Source organism: Rhinopithecus roxellana, chromosome 7 (assembly GCF_007565055.1).
Source record: "Rhinopithecus roxellana isolate Shanxi Qingling chromosome 7, ASM756505v1, whole genome shotgun sequence".
NCBI classification, from domain to species: Eukaryota; Metazoa; Chordata; class Mammalia; order Primates; family Cercopithecidae; genus Rhinopithecus; species Rhinopithecus roxellana.
This window is the reverse complement of record NC_044555.1, coordinates 59,611,243-59,629,272: the sequence shown is the minus strand read 5'-3', so window position 1 is coordinate 59,629,272 and position 18,030 is coordinate 59,611,243. Positions and strand designations below refer to the sequence as shown.

Genomic DNA, 18,030 nt, shown 5'->3' with positions numbered 1-18,030 from the left:
TAAAGTTACAGGATATATAAAAAGTCTAGCTGGACCTTAGTAGGACAGATGGCAAAAACCACCTTGAAGATAAGGCGATTTAATAGTGGTAGATGATAACATAACTAGGTGGATTTGTAACTAGTTTAATTTCCATAAGTAAACAGTGACAGTTAACAGATGGTTATCAACTTAAAGGGAGCATTCTGGAAACAGTGTAGTACAATGGTTACCAATTAGGGTTCTGGAGCCCAACTATCAGAATTTGAATTTTGGCTCAGTCACTTATCAGCCATGTGACTTGGGCCACAATAACCTCTCTATGCTTCTATTTCATTATCTGAAATGAAGATGATAGTCACATCTACCTCATAAGGTTGTAGTAAGGACTTAACAGCTTGCTTTGTATTGTGCACATACTAAGGAAGTCTTGTCTACTTCAAACTTTGATCATGACTTTGCTGCAGTATTACAAAGTTTACTGATCAAATCAGTAACTGGAAAAACTAGGAAACACTTTGGGACACTGAAGATTGGCAAGCTGAAACAATGGGCCAAATCTAGTAAGTGGAAACAACAGGGTATATTGTTCAGGGTTCATTGGCTAGGCACAGACAGGACACTCTATTTACTAGTCTTATCAGATTGTATCTAGGGAGGAAGATAAAATTCCCCCCTCCCAAATAAGAATGTTATTATAAAAAATTAAATAGCACAGACACAGGGCGGCCAAATAGATAAATATATCCTCTATATAGGGATACATTTAAGGTTGAAAATAACCATAGAAATACAAGGTGAAGAACATAACATGTTGTTTGGCAGAAGCACAAACAAACAAAAAATACTTAGGGATTAGTGAACAGCAGCTCAGATTGAGTCAAAATTGGCAGTGTCTACAAAACAATGCTGTGGCATTAATAGACATGCTATTTGCAAAGATGGAAACCAAAATGTTTTCTCCATTTCCTGTTTAGGTGGAGAGGCTGAGTAGGCACTGCCAAGCTGCCCTCAGCTTTTGTGACGCATGGAAGAGACCCAGAAGTTTCCATCTGTCTGCCTTTGAAGGGGCCCGATTGATCATATGTTGAAATGATAGTATTTTCAGATGTGTTGAGTTAAATAAAATGTATTATTAAAGTGAATTTCACATTTTTGAAAACGTGGCTACTAGAAAATGTAAAATTACACATGTGGTTTGCATTTGTGAACCATTGTTTTATGTTAAAATAAAGGGGATTGGAGTACTTAAGGACACCTGGGTGGTTGGAAGCATCTAATAATAACATATACTGTCTTGAGAGATGACGATTTCAATATTATAGAAAATATTCAGATGTTCTAATCCCCATAGAAGGACTAAAATACAGAAATACAACATATCGGTATACTCAATTCTATCCCCGTATCTCTTTGTTCATGACTGCTTTCATACAAATCATAAGGCATTCTGTTCTTTAGTTTTCTCATATTCATAGAATCCTTTGAGCTTACAGGAGGAATAAGTAATGCAATTGACTGAATGTGATACATTTCCCACCATTGATTAAATTTTCTAACCTTGATCCAAGAAAAGGGCTCCTTGGTGCTCCAGGCATTGATTGATCCGGAATAATGAAGTCTGGCCAGCTTTGGGGCCCACTGTCCTTTGCCGAAGTAAAGAAACAGAGATTAAATCAGCTGGGTTGGTCCTAGACACTTGAGAATAAAATTATTGTCTTGAGAAAGGTTAATCTAAGCTGTGGTGAAAATAGAGAAAAACATAAAGGCTTTATGGCATACCAGTATCAATTACTATCTAAGGATACTGCTTATCCTTGTTGTCCATTTTATTTTCTAAAATTTATAATTTTGTTAATTGTTAGCACTGCTAATTAGCTGATACTGCAATTTGTTACCGACACTCCCAAATAATAATATTATTATTTCTTTTCTTTTCTTTTTTTCTTTTTTTGAGATAGAGTCTTGCTCTGTTGCTCAGTCTTGCTCAGGCTGGAATGCAATGGCGTGATCTTGGCTCACTGCAACCTCCACTTCCTGAGTTCAAGCAATTCTCCTGCCTCAGTCTCCCAGGTAGCTGGGACTACAATTGTGCACCACCACGCCTGACTAATTTTTGTATTTTTAGTAGAGATAGGGTTTCACCATGTTGGCCAGGCTGGTCTTGAACTCCTGACCTCAGGTGATCTGCCTGCCTCAGCCTCGCAAAGTGCTGGGATTATAGGCGTGAGCCAACATGCCTGGCCTATTATTTATTATACAATGTATGTTCATTGTAGAAAAATCAGAAAATGAAAAGTAAAAATAAAAATAAGTAAAAATACAAATAAAAGAAATTTTAAAATGTAACCCTTCCACCTAGTGAAAAATGTTACTATTTTGGTATACAACTCTTAAGCCTCTTTTTCAAGGGGATTTTTTACCCCACAAAAACATAGGTTGGCAAACTTTTTTTGTAAAGGGCCAGATAGTAAATCATTTAGGCTTTGCATATTATATGGTCTCTGTTGCAACTATGTTACTGCTGCTGTAGCCATAGATGATATGTAAATTAATGGACATGGCTGTGTTCCAAAATAAGACTTTATTATGGATGCTGAAATTTGAATTTTATAATTTCACGTCGTGAAATAGTCTCCATCTTTTTGTCAATTATTTAAAAATGGAAAATCTGTTCATAGCTCACATGCCATACAAAAACAGGCAGTGTGCTGCATTTTGCCTGTGGGCAGTAGTGCTCTAAAACAATTTTTGATAATTCTCTATAGACCCTAGTCAAACGTTACCATTACTGCTCATAGGAAAGTGTAGCTTCCTGCTACAGTGAAAATAATTGACTCAAGGAAGAAATATTGAAGGTAGGGAGGATATTTAAGGAGGCAGTGTCATTGCCCAGGTAAGAAATGATGGTGACCAGAGTTAAGATGGCCACAGTGGGAAGTGGGGAGGAGGAGATGTATTTGAGAGGCACTTATGGAATAGAACAAATAGAAGCATGGAGATGGATTCATTATCTGAGATTCTCCAACAGATTATTAAAAAAGATATAATCAGCCCAGGTTCTTGGAGCAAAAATAATAGTATTTACCATATTGTCCTGAAGCTGTAATCTGAAAATCTCTAATGTGTCCAGAAGCCATTCCCAGGGGAGTCTGACACTCTGAAATGAAACAGGTGGAACACAGTAACTAGAAGTGCACAAAATTCAGCTTCTCAAATGTAAGTCAATGAAAATGGGAGAATGTCAACAAATGCTAATATTTTTTAGTGTTTAAATGTGCCAAGAACTGTACTAAATGTTTTACTGTATTAGTTCATTTAATTAATCCTAATGGGTGCTAGAATGATTCACATTTTACAGCTGAAAAAACTGGGGTCCATACATAAATAGACCAGTGGTTCTCTTACTTGTTTAGGGTTAAATCTCCAAACTCTTCCAAGTAATATTTCTAAGTTATCTGGTAACTAAATCAACATTAAATTCCAAAATCTGCTACTGGAGATCTTAGAGCTTTACCAAGTTGTGAAAATGAGGTGTTTTTCTGGTCAATTATTTAGAGCTTCAGGTTCAAAGCGTTCAAAGCTTCAAGTATATCTGCCCTCCTCTGAGAACTCTGATGATTTCTACCAGCAATATTCATTTTAAATTTGATAATGATGTAAGCTTGTATTTATTTCCTGACACAAGCAACCATTCGAGAAAGGAGGAAAGCTGTAAAGAAGTAGGCTGAGGAGGTAGGGAACCTCTGCCCACATTGCTACTCACTGTTGCTGTACACCAGAAAAAGTGTGCTCATCCCAGCATGTAGGTGCTCGCCAATAAGGCATTCCACCCGCCAAATTCCAGCTTTGGATGGTAACATTTCAACTGTCTCAAAAACACCTTATAAAAACCAAAAGGAACACAAATTATTTCTTTTCACTAAAAAATGAGCATGAGATACATTGGTTTATGTGAAATATCAGAGTAGACCTACCAAATTTGGTAGTTCCACTATTCTTAGACCCCTCAAACCCAAAGTGCTTGCTCGGTGACCCTTACAGTTGGGGGTCGTGGAGATTGAGTTCTGACCACTCCCCTCCCCCCAGGAAATGAGAAACAGGGTGACTGAATTCTTTGATGATAGGGACAGGAGAATGCTACTGCATTATGATTGACCTACATCCCCAGGGTTTTTCCAAGCAAAAGGCGTGTTTCCCATTGGCCAGATGTGGACTCTGTGAAAGAGATAAGTCAGGGTGAGTTCCCACTGGATCCAGTCCACTAGGGCTGCCTACAAGGGTAAAGTTACCCCAGCAATAAGAAGCTGCAGGTGAACCCTGAGGGCTGAGAAATGAGTCACAAGTGACCACCCAGAATAAAGGTGGAAGAAACCATGTCAAGGGGATTTCATGACAGTCATGTAAGGGAGTCTCTAAAGAATTCCCTGAAAGTGCCCTGCAGGAGAAAGAGTCAACTTTAAGTATTGCCAGGCACAAACAGTGTTAAGCTAGTTTACAACAATGGTGCCAGCTGTAAATAGGTAAGAACTATCTTATCCCCTTACCTTTAACCTATCCATGTTGGAGTTGAAAACAGCAGCTATAAAGGGGCTGTTGCAAAGCATAATCATCACAAGGTACAGACACAGAGGACTCAACCATGTCTCCCTTTTCCAGTGCAGACTTCCAGCCTGATGCAGGCTCAAGTTGGAGGGGAGATTGAAGTTAAATCAAGTTCAGAACTTTGATTAATATCTTGGGATAGACATTGTAATTTCTGATTTGAACTGTATTTGTAATATAAAGTGACTTTAGTCCTGTTTATTACTTAAGGGTGAGGAGAAAGTTACAGGGCTTATCAGAATTTTTACAAAGAAATAGGGTAAGTTTGCCCCCACTCTTAAACTGGATTTTTTTTTTTTAGAGACAGGGTCTAAATTCAGTCTGTCATTGATGGACATTTGGGTTGGTTCCAAGTCTTTGCTATTGTGAATAGTGCCACAGTAAACATATGTGTGCATGTGTCTTTATAACAGCATGATTTATAATCCTCTGGGTATATACCCAGTAATGGGATGGCTGGGTCATATGGTACTTCTAGTTCTAGATCCTTAAGGAATGGCCACACTGTCTTCCACAATGGTTGAACTAAAAAATGTGGCACATATACACCATGGAATACTATGCAGCCATAAAAAGGATGAGTTAATGTCCTTTGTAGGGACATGGATGCAGCTGGAAACCATCATTCTCAGCAAACTATTGCAAGAACAGAAAACCAAACACCGCATGTTCTCACTCATAGGTGGGAATTGAACAATGAGATCACTTGGACACAGGAAGGGGAACATCACACACCGGGGCCTGTCGTGGGGTGGGGGGAGCGGGGAGGAATAGCGTTAGGAGATATACCTAATGTAAATGATGAATTACTGGGTGCATGCAGCATGCCAACATATGTAACAAACTTGCATGTTGTGCACATGTACCCTAGAACTTAAAGTATAATAAAAAATTTAAAATAAAATAAAATAAAAATTCAATAATTGTTAGTATATGCATAGAGTTGTGTAGTCATCTGTGATCAACCTTACCTAGTAGTGCTAAGGGGCAAAGTAAGATGAAAACTGTGGCCTGTGACTTTAGTCAGTGGTATGGTAGAATTTAGAGTCAGATTGCAATGGATTAAGGAGAAAGTAGAAAGTGAACAAGCAAAGAAAACAAATGTGGACTATTCTTTATTACAAAGATGAAGAGAGACATAGCTCTGGGGGATGTGAGATCACAAAGTTTTGATTGATTTTTATGATTTAAAATATGTCAATACTTTTCTAAACTGAGAGGAAGGAGCCATTTCATCCAATTGCATTGGAAAAGGGAGACATGATTGAGTCCTCTGTTTCTGTACCTTGTGATGATCATACCTCCCCAAAGCCCCTTGATAGCTGCTGTCTTTCATAGCTCACTGCAGTAATCCTCCTACCTTGGCCTCCCAAAGTGCTGGGATTACAAGTGTGAGCCACTGCACCTAGCCAAACCTATTTTAAAGGGACAGTGGAGAACCAAAATAGAATTGTGTTGCGATCAACATTATGAGTAGTGCTTAATCAATATATTGGTTACATACATAAACAAATCACTCTTTGGATGACTACTGGTGCCCTATGCGATTTGAGATGGTAAATGATAAAGGAATAAATTCCTTTTCCCTAGGAAAGTACTGTGACATTAATTATCCATTTATTATGTTCTATTTCCTTTTTAGCAATTTTTCTATATCTGAAATTATCTTGTTCATTTGCTAATTTATTTATCTCCCTGTAGGTTTGAAAAAGTGTTACCTGAGAGCATGAAGAAGTGTTACCTGAGAGCATGGAGCTTGTCTGCTTTGTTCACTGATTGTGTTCCCAGTGCCTAGACCATTTAAAGTAAGTACTCAACAAATAGAGTAGGTAGAAGAAAGAACGCAAACGAGCTCACACCTGGATAGAGATTGTACACTGCCATTTTATACTCCTCTTTTTTTCGTACAGTGAACACATGTCCACTGAAATGAATAGAATGGATGTTTTCATTGCTGCCCATGCTGAGAAGATACCATCGAATCCTTTGATCCTGAGCCATTACTAAGCCAGGTAGTGTATCCATTATGTAGCCATTGATTGCTGGAGAAGGACACAGAGAAGCCTGTTAAAATCTATTATATAAGTTTCTTTCCCTCCACTCCACCAAAAAAACTGACATCTATGAGGATTCCACTCCCACAGATATACTCTAAATAAATACAATGTTTAAGGCCCTGGATCAACTCTCATTTGTCAAAGTGCAATCTGCATTTCACAGTGATAATGTTTGGATGTGGGATATATTACCATGGAAGCGATAATTCTCTTTAAAAGTGGGATCTTCCATCTGGATATTGCAGGGAGCCCTGCAGTTTCTTTCCATGTTTTCAGTGAAGTACCAGCTTTTGGTCTCATCAAAGATAGTGAAAAACAGAGCAAATTCCTGTACTGTCACTTGTCTCCCATGAGCAGGGTTCAGTGTGTTAGTGTGGCAGACCAGAAGGGGTCCAATCAGGCCTGAGTGCACATCTTTTTCCTAGGGAGGGAAGACATCAATCCTATGAGTATAAGCTCTCTCACCTATGAACCAGAGTGGATTTCTCATCAATTTTTATGCCACTCCAACCTGCCTCCCATTTTCCAAAAATATAATCCATCCTCTTCAGTAGATTCCAGAATGACATTTCTAAAACACAAATATAATGATCAACTCCCTATTTAAAGCTTCTCATTGCATGTAGGATAAAAACCAAAATTCTTAGCACACAAAGACCATTTCTTTTAAACCAAAAAGTGGTCAGTACAATAGACACCTGCTTACCAGGTCAACATCAGAGAAATAAGCCCAGGCTTTGCAGTCAAACTCATCTTTAGTGGGCGCCATATGATGTTGCACTTTCCAAAAGTAAGTTTTGGTTTCATTAGGCTTGACAAAATTTTTTCTAGGTTCTGCTCCTTGCCTCTGATCTTCCTCATAAGAAATAAGGCTAGAATAGAAGGAATAGGGACGAGAGGCCTGATTTTTGAAAGTTACCTGCAGAACAATAACGACAAAAAAAAAAAAAAAAAGCAAGAATAATCTTCTAGGATCTTAAAGTCCTTAGGGTTTACATCCCTAAAAGAAATACCTGTCTTTTGGTCTTTATCAAAGTTTTTAATACCCTGGAAGAAGTGGTACAGATGGATGCTGTTAGAATCCAAACCTAATCCTGAGGAGGTTTTGTATTCTAAATTTAAGGCATGAACTCAAAGTTGCAAAGGAGAAAACTCCTAAACACTTTTTTTTTTTTTTTTTTTTTTTGAGACGGAGTCTTACTCTGTCACCGGGGCTGGAGTGCAGTGGCCAGATCTCAGCTCACTGCAAGCTCCGCCTCCCGGGTTTACGCCATTCTCCTGCCTCAGCCTCCCAAGTAGCTGGGACTACAGGTGCCGCCACCTCGCCTGACTAATGTTTTGTATTTTTTAGTAGAGACGGGGTTTCACCGTGTTAGCCAGGATGGTCTCGATCTCCTGACCTCGTGATCCGCCCGTCTCGGCCTCCCAAAGTGCTGGGATTACAGGCTTGAGCCACCGCGCCCGGCCTACATCCTTAATATAAACAATCAATTAATTGAAACAATGAATAGATATTTTCAGAAAAAAATAAAACTACTTTGATCTTTGGTTCACACAATGCACCAAAATAACTTTTAGTCTACAGGAAGTATTAAAAAGTTAAATGTAAAAAATTAAACTGTAAGAGAAAAACCAAAGAAAGTATAGCTGTTTTTTAAAAAGTCTCTGGATAGGCAGGAATTTTTATAAATGTAAAAGCAATCAAAGTGTCAAAAAGTAAAAATTGATGGGTTACTATCTAAAAATTAAAACTTGTTTTATTTCAAAAACCATCGTTTATAAAATTAAGAGAAAACAAAAACTTGAAAAAGTACTTTTCATTAAAATGTTCAGTGGTTTACTATCTAATATATAAGGCAACGTAATTAATAAGAAAAGCACTTCCTCCATGAAAGACAAATGCGCAAGGGACATTACCAAATAATTACTAAGAAAAACTCTTCAGATGCTCAAATACATTGCACTTCTGGAATTTTAATCTTAGAAAAACTGTTGTGATTACAGCGTTATTTATATAGTGAAAAAAGAAACTGTCTAAAAGGTTGTTCAAATAAATGGTTACACAAACTATGGTTCCAAAAATTCATATAATAGACTATTATGCAGTATTTTAGAAACATACATAGGAAGTGTTTTTAATGACATAAGAAATGTTTATGATGTGATATTTAGTTAAAAAACAAGAATCAGAATTCTGTATGGTATAATTTGAATATATAAGGAGAAAAATACACAGGAAAAATATAAGAACATACACAAACATGATAATTATGGAATTATTTTTGTATACTTAAACATTTCCAAAAGTGGGAATACATTATAGTCAGCAAGAAAATAAATATATAAAATTAATTTTCTTGTAATTGCATTGTCCTTAACTCACCATGATATTATCTTCAACTTCTGCTCTTATATATGGCCCCAGGAGTCCCAAATGTTCATTTAGTTCTCCACGGTATAAGGGCTGAGTAAAGGAGCCATCAGTAAATTCCTGGAAAACAACTTTCTTGAACTGAGGGACACTGCCACTCTGAGCCCTGGAGAAAAGAAAGCAGAGGAAAAGCAATAATTTTATGTACCAAGTGGGTAGAAATGCCTCACATCCTCATTTTCCTAGGTGTCTGAGAAGCATTTTGCATAGTCAACCACTTTATCTTCCTTGAAATATACTCTTGCCAAGCTTTATTAGTATGTAAGTTCCATGAAAACTGGGGTTTTGTCTATTTTGTTCACTGTTGTATTCCCAGCACCTGTAATGGTGCTTGGCACAAAGTAGTTGCTCAAAAAATATTTGTTGAATGTTGAATGAATGTAGAGTTTATAAACATACTCCAAATATAAGAGAGTCCCATGGTCAAGCCCTTGGACCTCTTTTCTTTTTACTTTTAACAATCCTATTAAAATTGTGAACTAAAAAAAAATTGTGAACTAAAACATGTACAATAAAGTGCATAAAACACAAATGCCTTTGGTACAAAAATGCAATCATCACCCAGATCAGTAACATTGCCAATAACCCACAAGACTCACTGAATGTCCCTTTTCAATCATACTCTCTCCCTTCCCACTGAAGGTATCCACCATTCTGATCTTTATGATAATCATACATCCTTTAAAAATATAGTTTAGTTTTGCCTGTTTTGAAGTGTGTAAATAAAACATAATACATATATTCTTCTGTTTCTTCTCTCACTCAGCATTCTGGTTGTGAGATTCATCTATATTATTGTATGTAGCTATAGTGTGTTCATTCCTATTGTTGTATAGTATTATATGAATATACCCTAATCACGGACATTTGAGTCATTATAATCTTTGGCGCTTTCAAATGGGCCTGCTAGAACCTTCTGGTGCATATCTTTTGGTGAACATATATGTGCATTTCTGTTGGGCACATACATAGTGGTTGAATTGCTAGGTATGCATGTGTTCGACTTTGGTAGGTATTGCCACACTGTTTTCCAAAGCAGCTGCACCATTTTCCATTTTCATTAGCAATGTATGAGAGTTCCATTTGCTCCAAATTATTACAAATACCTGGTATTGACTGTGTTTTTACATTTTTTGATGTTCTATCAGGTTGAGCATCTTTTCTTATGAGTAGCAGTCATTTGGATTTCCTCTTTTGTGGAGCACCTATCCAAGTTTTTTTTCTGCTAAGTTTTCTCTTGAATAATCTGCTTTTTTCTTTTTGAATCAAAAGAGTACCTTATATATCGTTGATTGCTGGAGAAGGAGGACACAGAGAAGGCTGTTAAAATCTATTATATAAGTTTCCTTTGTGTGTCCTTTGGTTTATGTATTGCAAACATTTACCATTCTGTGGCTACTCTTTTCATTCTTTTTATGTTATCTTTTGATGAGCACAAGTTTGTAATTTTAATGTGTGGAATTTATTTTAAAAATCCTTATTAGCTAGTGCTTTTTGTATCTTGATGTCAATTCTCTTTCTTTCCCTACCCTGTGGTTATTAATACATTCTTTTACTTTTTCTTTCTAAAATGTTTATGATTTTATATTTTACTTTTAGACTTGTAATGCAACGTGAATGGATTTTTGTGTATGGTGTGAGTTAGGAATCCAATGTAATGTTTTGTCTATATAGATACCAACATTTTCCAGCATCTTTTATTGAAACTCTTCTTCTGTGACACCTTTTTCATAAATTAAGTGTCTGTGCGTTAGACTAGTTTTGAATTTTCTATTCTATTTCATTTACCTGTTTGATTATCCCTATACCAATTGATACATTGTTTTAATTATTATAGATTTAAAATGAGTCTCAATATATTATACAACAATTACTCTCATTCTTCCTCTTCAAGAAGGACTTGGCTATTCGTAAACCTTTACATTGTCATATTAATTTTAGAATCAGCTTGTTGAGCTCTACAAAAGGAAAGACTTGGGATTTTCATTCAGGTTACACTGAATCTATAAATCAGTTTGGGAATAACTGACACTTTCAAATATCATGTTTTCCAATTCATGTATGTGGTGTATATTGAAAGTTATTTAGGTACTCTTTAAAGTTACTCAGTAAATTTCCATAGTTTTTTTCCATAGACATCTTGCATATTTTTAGCTAGACTTATTTCTAGGTACTTGTTAGTATTTTATTCCACTGTTTATTTTGTTTTTACTTCATCATTGTGTCTCACCTAGCTGACACACTCAAACTTAACCTTCTCCCTGGTCAGGACTCTCCTAGAAAGTGGCTATCTTGGCTTATGACCATTCTCAAGGGAGAGACCTCAAGACTAAACTAGAAAGAAACCATAGAAATAAAAATCACAATGGGGGTCATCTTCCAGCTTCTAAACAGAAGGAAATCAACCACCTTCAGCTCAGGAAACTGCAAGCAATGTGAGCTGTGTGGCAATCCAACACAGGTGGAGAGCCAGCACTGATTTGGCCTGGATGGTTCAGGATAATCACTTGAGCAGTGAAGCCAGCTGCTTCTGTTGGTGAGTCATTTTTGCTGTCACAAGCCATACTGCCATGATGAACATCTTGGCAATGTGGGCTTCAGAGAAAGCATAGGTGTTTTTTAAAAAAAACCTCTGGATAGGCAGGAATTTTTACAAACAATATACTACAATTCAAGATGAGACTTGGGTGGGGACACAGAGCCAAACCATATCATTCCACCCATGGTCCCTCCAAAATCTCATGTCCTCACATTTAAAAACAGAATCATGCCTTTCCAACAGTTCCCCAAAGTGTTAGCTCATTCCAGCATTAACCCAAAAGTCCAAGTCCAAAGTCTCATCTGAGACAAGGTAAGTCCCTTCCACTTATGAGACTGTAAAATCAAAAGCAAGTTAGTTACTTCCTAGATACAATAGGGGTACAGGTGTTGGGTAAATACAGTCATTCCAAATGGGAGGAATTGGCCAAAACAAAGGGGCTACAGGCCCTATGCAAGTCTGAAATCCAATAGGGCAGTCATTAAACCTGAAAGTTGCAAAATGTTCTCCTTTGACTCCATGTCTCACATTTAGGTCACCCTGATACAAAAGGCAGGCTCCCACAGCCTTGGGCAGCTCTGCCCCTGTAGCTTTGCAGGGTATAGCCCTGCTCCTGGCTGCTTTCATGGGCTGGCATTGAGTGCCTATGGTTTTTCCAGGTGCATGGTGCAAGCTGTCAGTGGATCTACCATTCTGGGGTCTGGAGGACAGTGGCCCTCTTCTCACAGCTCCACTAGGCAGTGCCCCAGTGGTGACTGTTGGGGGCTCCCACCCCACATTTCTTTTCCTTGCTGCCCTAGGAGAGGTTCTCCATGAGGGCTCTGCCTCTGCAGCACACCTCTGGCTGGATATCCATGCGTTTCCATACATCCTCTGAAATCTAGGCGGATGTTCCCAAACCAATTTTTGTCTTCTGTGCACCCACAGAACAAAGGCTGGGGGCTTGCACCCTCTGAAGCCATAGCCCAAACTGTACTTTGGCCTCTTTTAACTGAAGTGGCTAGGACACAGGGCACCAAGTCCCAGGCTGAACACTGCAGGGGGGCCCTGGACCCATCCCACGGAAGCATTTTTCCCTCCTAGGCCTCCAGGCTTGTGACAGGAGGGTCTGCTGCGAAGATCTCTAACATGCCCTGGACACATTTTCCCCATTATCTTGGTGAATAACACTTGGCTCCTTGTTACTTATACAAATTCTTGTAGCTGGATTGAATTTCTCCCCAGAAAATGGGTTTGTCTTTTCCACTGCATCATCAGGCTATTCGTTGAATAGCTTTCACCAAAATGCTGATAGTGATATGGACAATGAAACTGCCCCCATGACCCAATCACTTCCCACTGGGTCCCTCCCATGACATGTGGGGATTATGGGAACTACAATTCAAGATGAGATTTGGGTGGGGACACAGCCAAACCATATCTGGGTCTTTTGTGGTTCTGTACAAATTTTAAGATTGCTTTTTCTATCTCTGTGAAAAATGTTATTGGCATTTTGATAGGTAATACATTCAATCTGGTAGTACTGATATTTTAACAATATGAATTCTTCCATTCTATGAACATAGGATAGATACCTTTTCATTTTGTGTGTGTCTTCTTCAATTCCTTTCATCAATGTTTTACAGTTGTCAGGATAGAGATCTTTCACCTCTTTGGTTAAATTTATTCCTAGATATTTATTTTTATTGTAGCTATTACAAATGAAAATGCTTTTATGATTTCTCTCTCAGATTGTTAGCTTTTGGTATATAGAAATGCTACTGATTTTTTTTTTCTTTTTTAAAATGACTTTATTGAGATATATTTAACCTATCACACAAAAAAAATCATCCATTTCAAGTATATAATTCAATGATTATGTGTAACTGTACTGAGTGATGCCACCATCACCAAGCCTCAGTTTTAGAATATTTTCATCTCCCCAGTAAGATCCTTCAAGCTCATATTAGTTAATGCCTACTCCCTACCTGGCTCAAAACAACCAACAGTTTACACTCTGTCTCTATAAATTTGCAATTTTTAGATATTTAATATAATATAAATTCTATAATATCAGATCTCTCGGTGGCTTTCTTCACTTACAATAGGCTTTCTTCACTTACAATTAGAGGTTCATCCGTGATGTAGCATGTGTCAATACTTTATTCCTTTTTGTTGCTGAATATCACATTTTATCTATCCATTAAGCAAACGATGGACATTTAGGTTGTTTCCAGGTTGGGGCTATTATGAATAATGCTGCTATGAGCATATGTGCCCAAGTATTTATGTTGACATATATTTTCATTTATCTTTTGTGAAATTGCTGGTTCATATTACAGTTTTAGGTTTAACTTTTTTTTTTTTTAAGATTAAATGTTTAATGCTCTTTTATTTTATTTTATTTTTTTTATTATACTTTAAGTTCTAGGGTACATGTGCATAACGTGCAGGTTTGTTACATATGTATACTTATGCCATGTTGGTGTGCTGCACCCATCAACTCGTCAGCACCCATCAATTCATCATTTATATCTTGTATAACTCCCCAATGCAAGCCCTCCCTCCTCCCCCCTCCCCCCTCCCCATGATAGGCCCCTGTGCGTGATGTTCCCCTTCCCGAGTCCAAGTGATCTCATTGTTCAGTTCCCACCTATGAGTGAGAACATGCGGTGTTTGGTTTTCTGTTCTTGTGATAGTTTGCTAAGAATGATGGTTTCCAGCTGCATCCATGTCCCTACAAAGGACGCAAACTCATCCTTTTTTATGGCTGCATAGTATTCCATGGTGCATATGTGCCACATTTTCTTAATCCAGTCTGTCACAGATGGACATTTGGGTTGATTCCAAGTCTTTGCTATTGTGAATAGTGCCGCAATAAACATACGTGTACATGTGTCTTTGTAGTAGAATAATTTATAATCCTTTGGGTATATACCCAGTAGTGGGATGGCTGGGTCATATGGTACATCTAGTTCTAGATCCTTGAGGAATTGCCATACTGTTTTCCATAATGGTTGAACTAGTTTACAATCCCACCAACAGTGTAAAAGTGTTCCTATTTCTCCACATCCTCTCCAACACCTGTTGTTTCCTGACTTCTTAATGATTGCCATTCTAACTGGTGTGAGATGGTATCTCATTGTGGTTTTGATTTGCATTTCTCTGATGGCGAGTGATGATGAGCATTTTTTCATGTGTCTGTTGGCTGTATGAATATCTTCTTTTGAGAAATGTCTGTTCATATCCTTTCCCCACTTTTTGATGGGGTTGTTTGTTTTTTTCTCGTATATTTGTTTGAGTTCTTTGTAGATTCTGGATATTAGCCCTTTGTCAGATAAGTAGGTTGCAAAAATTTTCTCCCATTCTGTAGGTTGCCTGTTCACTCTGATGGTAGTTTCTTTTGCTGTGCAAAAGCTCTTTAGTTTAATTAGATCCCATTTGTCAATTTTTGCTTTTGCTGCTGTTGCTTTTGGTGTTTTAGACATGAAGTCCTTACCCATGCCTATGTCCTGAATGGTACTACCTAGATTTTCTTCTAGGGTTTTTATGGTATTAGGTCTAACATTTAAGTCTCTAATCCATCTTGAATTAATCTTCGTATAAGGGGTAAGGAAAGGATCCAGTTTCAGCTTTCTACTTATGGCTAGCCAATTTTCCCAGCACCATTTATTAAATAGGGAATCCTTTCCCCATTTCTTGTTTCTCTCAGGTTTGTCAAAGATCAGATGGCTGTAGATGTGTGGTATTATTTCTGAGGACTCTGTTCTGTTCCATTGATCTATATCTCTGTTTTGGTACCAGTACCATGCTGTTTTGGTGACTGTAGCCTTGTAGTATAGTTTGAAGTCAGGTAGCGTGACGCCTCCAGCTTTGTCCTTTTGACTTAGGATTGTCTTGGCAATGCGGGCTCTTTTTTGGTTCCATATGAACTTTAAAGCAGTTTTTTCCAATTCTGTGAAGAAACTCATTGGTAGCTTGATGGGGATGGCATTGAATCTATAAATAACCTTGGGGAGTATGGCCATTTTCACGATATTGATTCTTCCTATCCATGAGCATGGTATGTTCTTCCATTTGTTTGTGTCCTCTTTGATTTCACTGAGCAGTGGTTTGTAGTTCTCCTTGAAGAGGTCCTTGACATCCCTTGTAAGCTGGATTCCTAGGTATTTTATTCTCTTTGAAGCAATTGTGAATGGAAGTTCATTCCTGATTTGGCTCTCTGCTTGTCTGTTACTGGTGTATAAGAATGCTTGTGATTTTTGCACATTAATTTTGTATCCTGAGACTTTGCTGAAGTTGCTTATCAGCTTAAGGAGATTTTGGGCTGAGACGATGGGGTTTTCTAAATATACAATCATGTCATCTGCAAACAGGGACAATTTGACTTCTTCTTTTCCTAACTGGATACCCTTGATTTCTTTCTCTTGCCTGATTGCCCTAGCCAGAACTTCCAACACTATGTTGAATAAGAGTGGTGAGAGAGGGCATCCCTGTCTTGTGCCAGTTTTCAAAGGGAATTTTTCCAGTTTTTGCCCATTCAGTATGATATTAGCTGTGGGTTTGTCATAAATAGCTCTTATTATTTTGAGGTACGTTCCATCAATACCGAATTTATTGAGCGTTTTTAGCATGAAGGGCTGTTGAATTTTGTCAAAAGCCTTTTCTGCATCTATTGAGACAATCATGTGGTTCTTGTCTTTGGTTCTGTTTATATGCTGGATTACGTTTATTGATTTGCGAATGTTGAACCAGCCTTGCATCCCAGGGATGAAGCCCACTTGATCATGGTGGATAAGCTTTTTGATGTGCTGCTGAATCCGGTTTGCCAGTATTTTATTGAGAATTTTTGCATCGATGTTCATCAGGGATATTGGTCTAAAATTCTCTTTTTTTGATGTGTCTCTGCCAGGCTTTGGTATCAGGATGATGTTGGCCTCATAAAATGAGTTAGGGAGGATTCCCTCTTTTTCTATTGATTGGAATAGTTTCAGAAGGAATGGTACCAGCTCCTCCTTGTACCTCTGGTAGAATTCAGCTGTGAATCCATCTGGTCCTGGACTTTTTTTGGTGGGTAGGCTATTAATTGTTGCCTCAATTTCAGAGTCTACTATTGGTCTATTCAGGGATTCAACTTCTTCCTGGTTTAGCCTTGGGAGAGTGTAAGTGTCCAGGAATTTATCCATTTCTTCTAGATTTTCTAGTTGATTTGCGTAGAGGCGTTTATAGTATTCTCTGATGGTAGTTTGTATTTCTGTGGGATCAGTGGTGATATCCCCTTTATCATTTTTTATTGCATCTATTTGATTCCTCTCTCTTTTCTTCTTTATTAGCCTTGCTAGCGGTCTGTCAATTTTGTTGATCTTTTCAAAAAACCAACTCCTGGATTCATTGATTTTTTGGAGGGTTTTTTGTGTCTCTATCTCCTTCAGTTCGGCTCTGATCTTAGTTATTTCTTGCCTTCTGCTAGCTTTTGAATGTGTTTGCTCTTGCCTCTCTAGTTCTTTTAATTGTGATGTTAGAGTGTCCATTTTAGATCTTTCCTGCTTTCTCTTGTGGGCATTTAGTGCTATAAATTTCCCTCTACACACTGCTTTAAATGTGTCCCAGAGATTGTGGTATGTTGTATCTTTGTTCTCATTGGTTTCAAAGAACATCTTTATTTCCGCTTTCATTTCGTTATGTACCCAGTAGTCATTCAGGAGCAGGTTGTTCAGTTTCCATGTAGTTGAGCGGTTTTGATTGAGTTTCTTAGTCCTGAGTTCTAGTTTGATTGCACTGTGGTCTGAGAGACAGTTTGTTATAATTTCTGTTCTTTTACATTTGCTGAGGAGTGCTTTACTTCCAATTATGTGGTCAATTTTGGAATAAGTGCGATGTGGTGCTGAGAAGAATGTATATTCTGTTGATTTGGGGTGGAGAGTTCTATAGATGTCTATTAGGTCTGCTTGGTGCAGAGATGAGTTCAATTCCTGGATATCCTTGTTAACTTTCTGTCTCGTTGATCTGTCTAATGTTGACAGCGGAGTGTTGAAGTCTCCCATTATTATTGTATGGGAGTCTAAGTCTCTTTGTAAGTCTCTAAGGACTTGCTTTATGAATCTGGGTGCTCCTGTATTGGGTGCATATATATTTAGGAGAGTTAGCTCTTCCTGTTGAATTGATCCCTTTACCATTATGTAATGGCCTTCTTTGTCTCTTTTGATCTTTGATGGTTTAAAGTCTGTTTTATCAGAGACTAGGATTGCAACCCCTGCTTTTTTTTGTTCTCCATTTGCTTGGTAGATCTTCCTCCATCCCTTTATTTTGAGCCTATGTATGTCTCTGCATGTGAGATGGGTCTCCTGAATACAGCAGACTGATGGGTCTTGACTCTTTATCCAGTTTGCCAGTCTGTGTCTTTTAATTGGAGCATTTAGTCCATTAACATTTAAGGTTAA

The 18,030-nt window shown here is 37.9% G+C and overlaps 1 protein-coding gene across 7 annotated transcripts in view; it reads right to left on the bottom strand.

Annotated features, from left to right (window-relative positions):
- Positions 1 to 18,030, bottom strand: part of F8 (coagulation factor VIII) — a 224,087-nt gene that overhangs the window by 58,271 nt on the left and 147,786 nt on the right. For 4 of the 7 annotated variants that reach the window (XM_010352837.2, XM_010352828.2, XM_010352840.2 and 1 more), the window contains 7 exons: positions 9,025 to 9,178; positions 7,348 to 7,560; positions 6,834 to 7,062; positions 6,444 to 6,626; positions 3,746 to 3,862; positions 3,068 to 3,139; positions 1,540 to 1,625 (listed from right to left, as the gene is read on the bottom strand). In XM_010352837.2, the coding sequence (XP_010351139.1) occupies positions 1,540 to 1,625; positions 3,068 to 3,139; positions 3,746 to 3,862; positions 6,444 to 6,626; positions 6,834 to 7,062; positions 7,348 to 7,560; positions 9,025 to 9,178 (1,054 nt within the window). Of the gene's footprint in view, positions 1 to 1,539; positions 1,626 to 3,067; positions 3,140 to 3,745; positions 3,863 to 6,443; positions 6,627 to 6,833; positions 7,063 to 7,347; positions 7,561 to 9,024; positions 9,179 to 18,030 lie in introns of those variants that run through there. The other 3 variants (XR_004058312.1, XR_004058313.1, XM_030933684.1) reach the window with 2 other exon arrangements.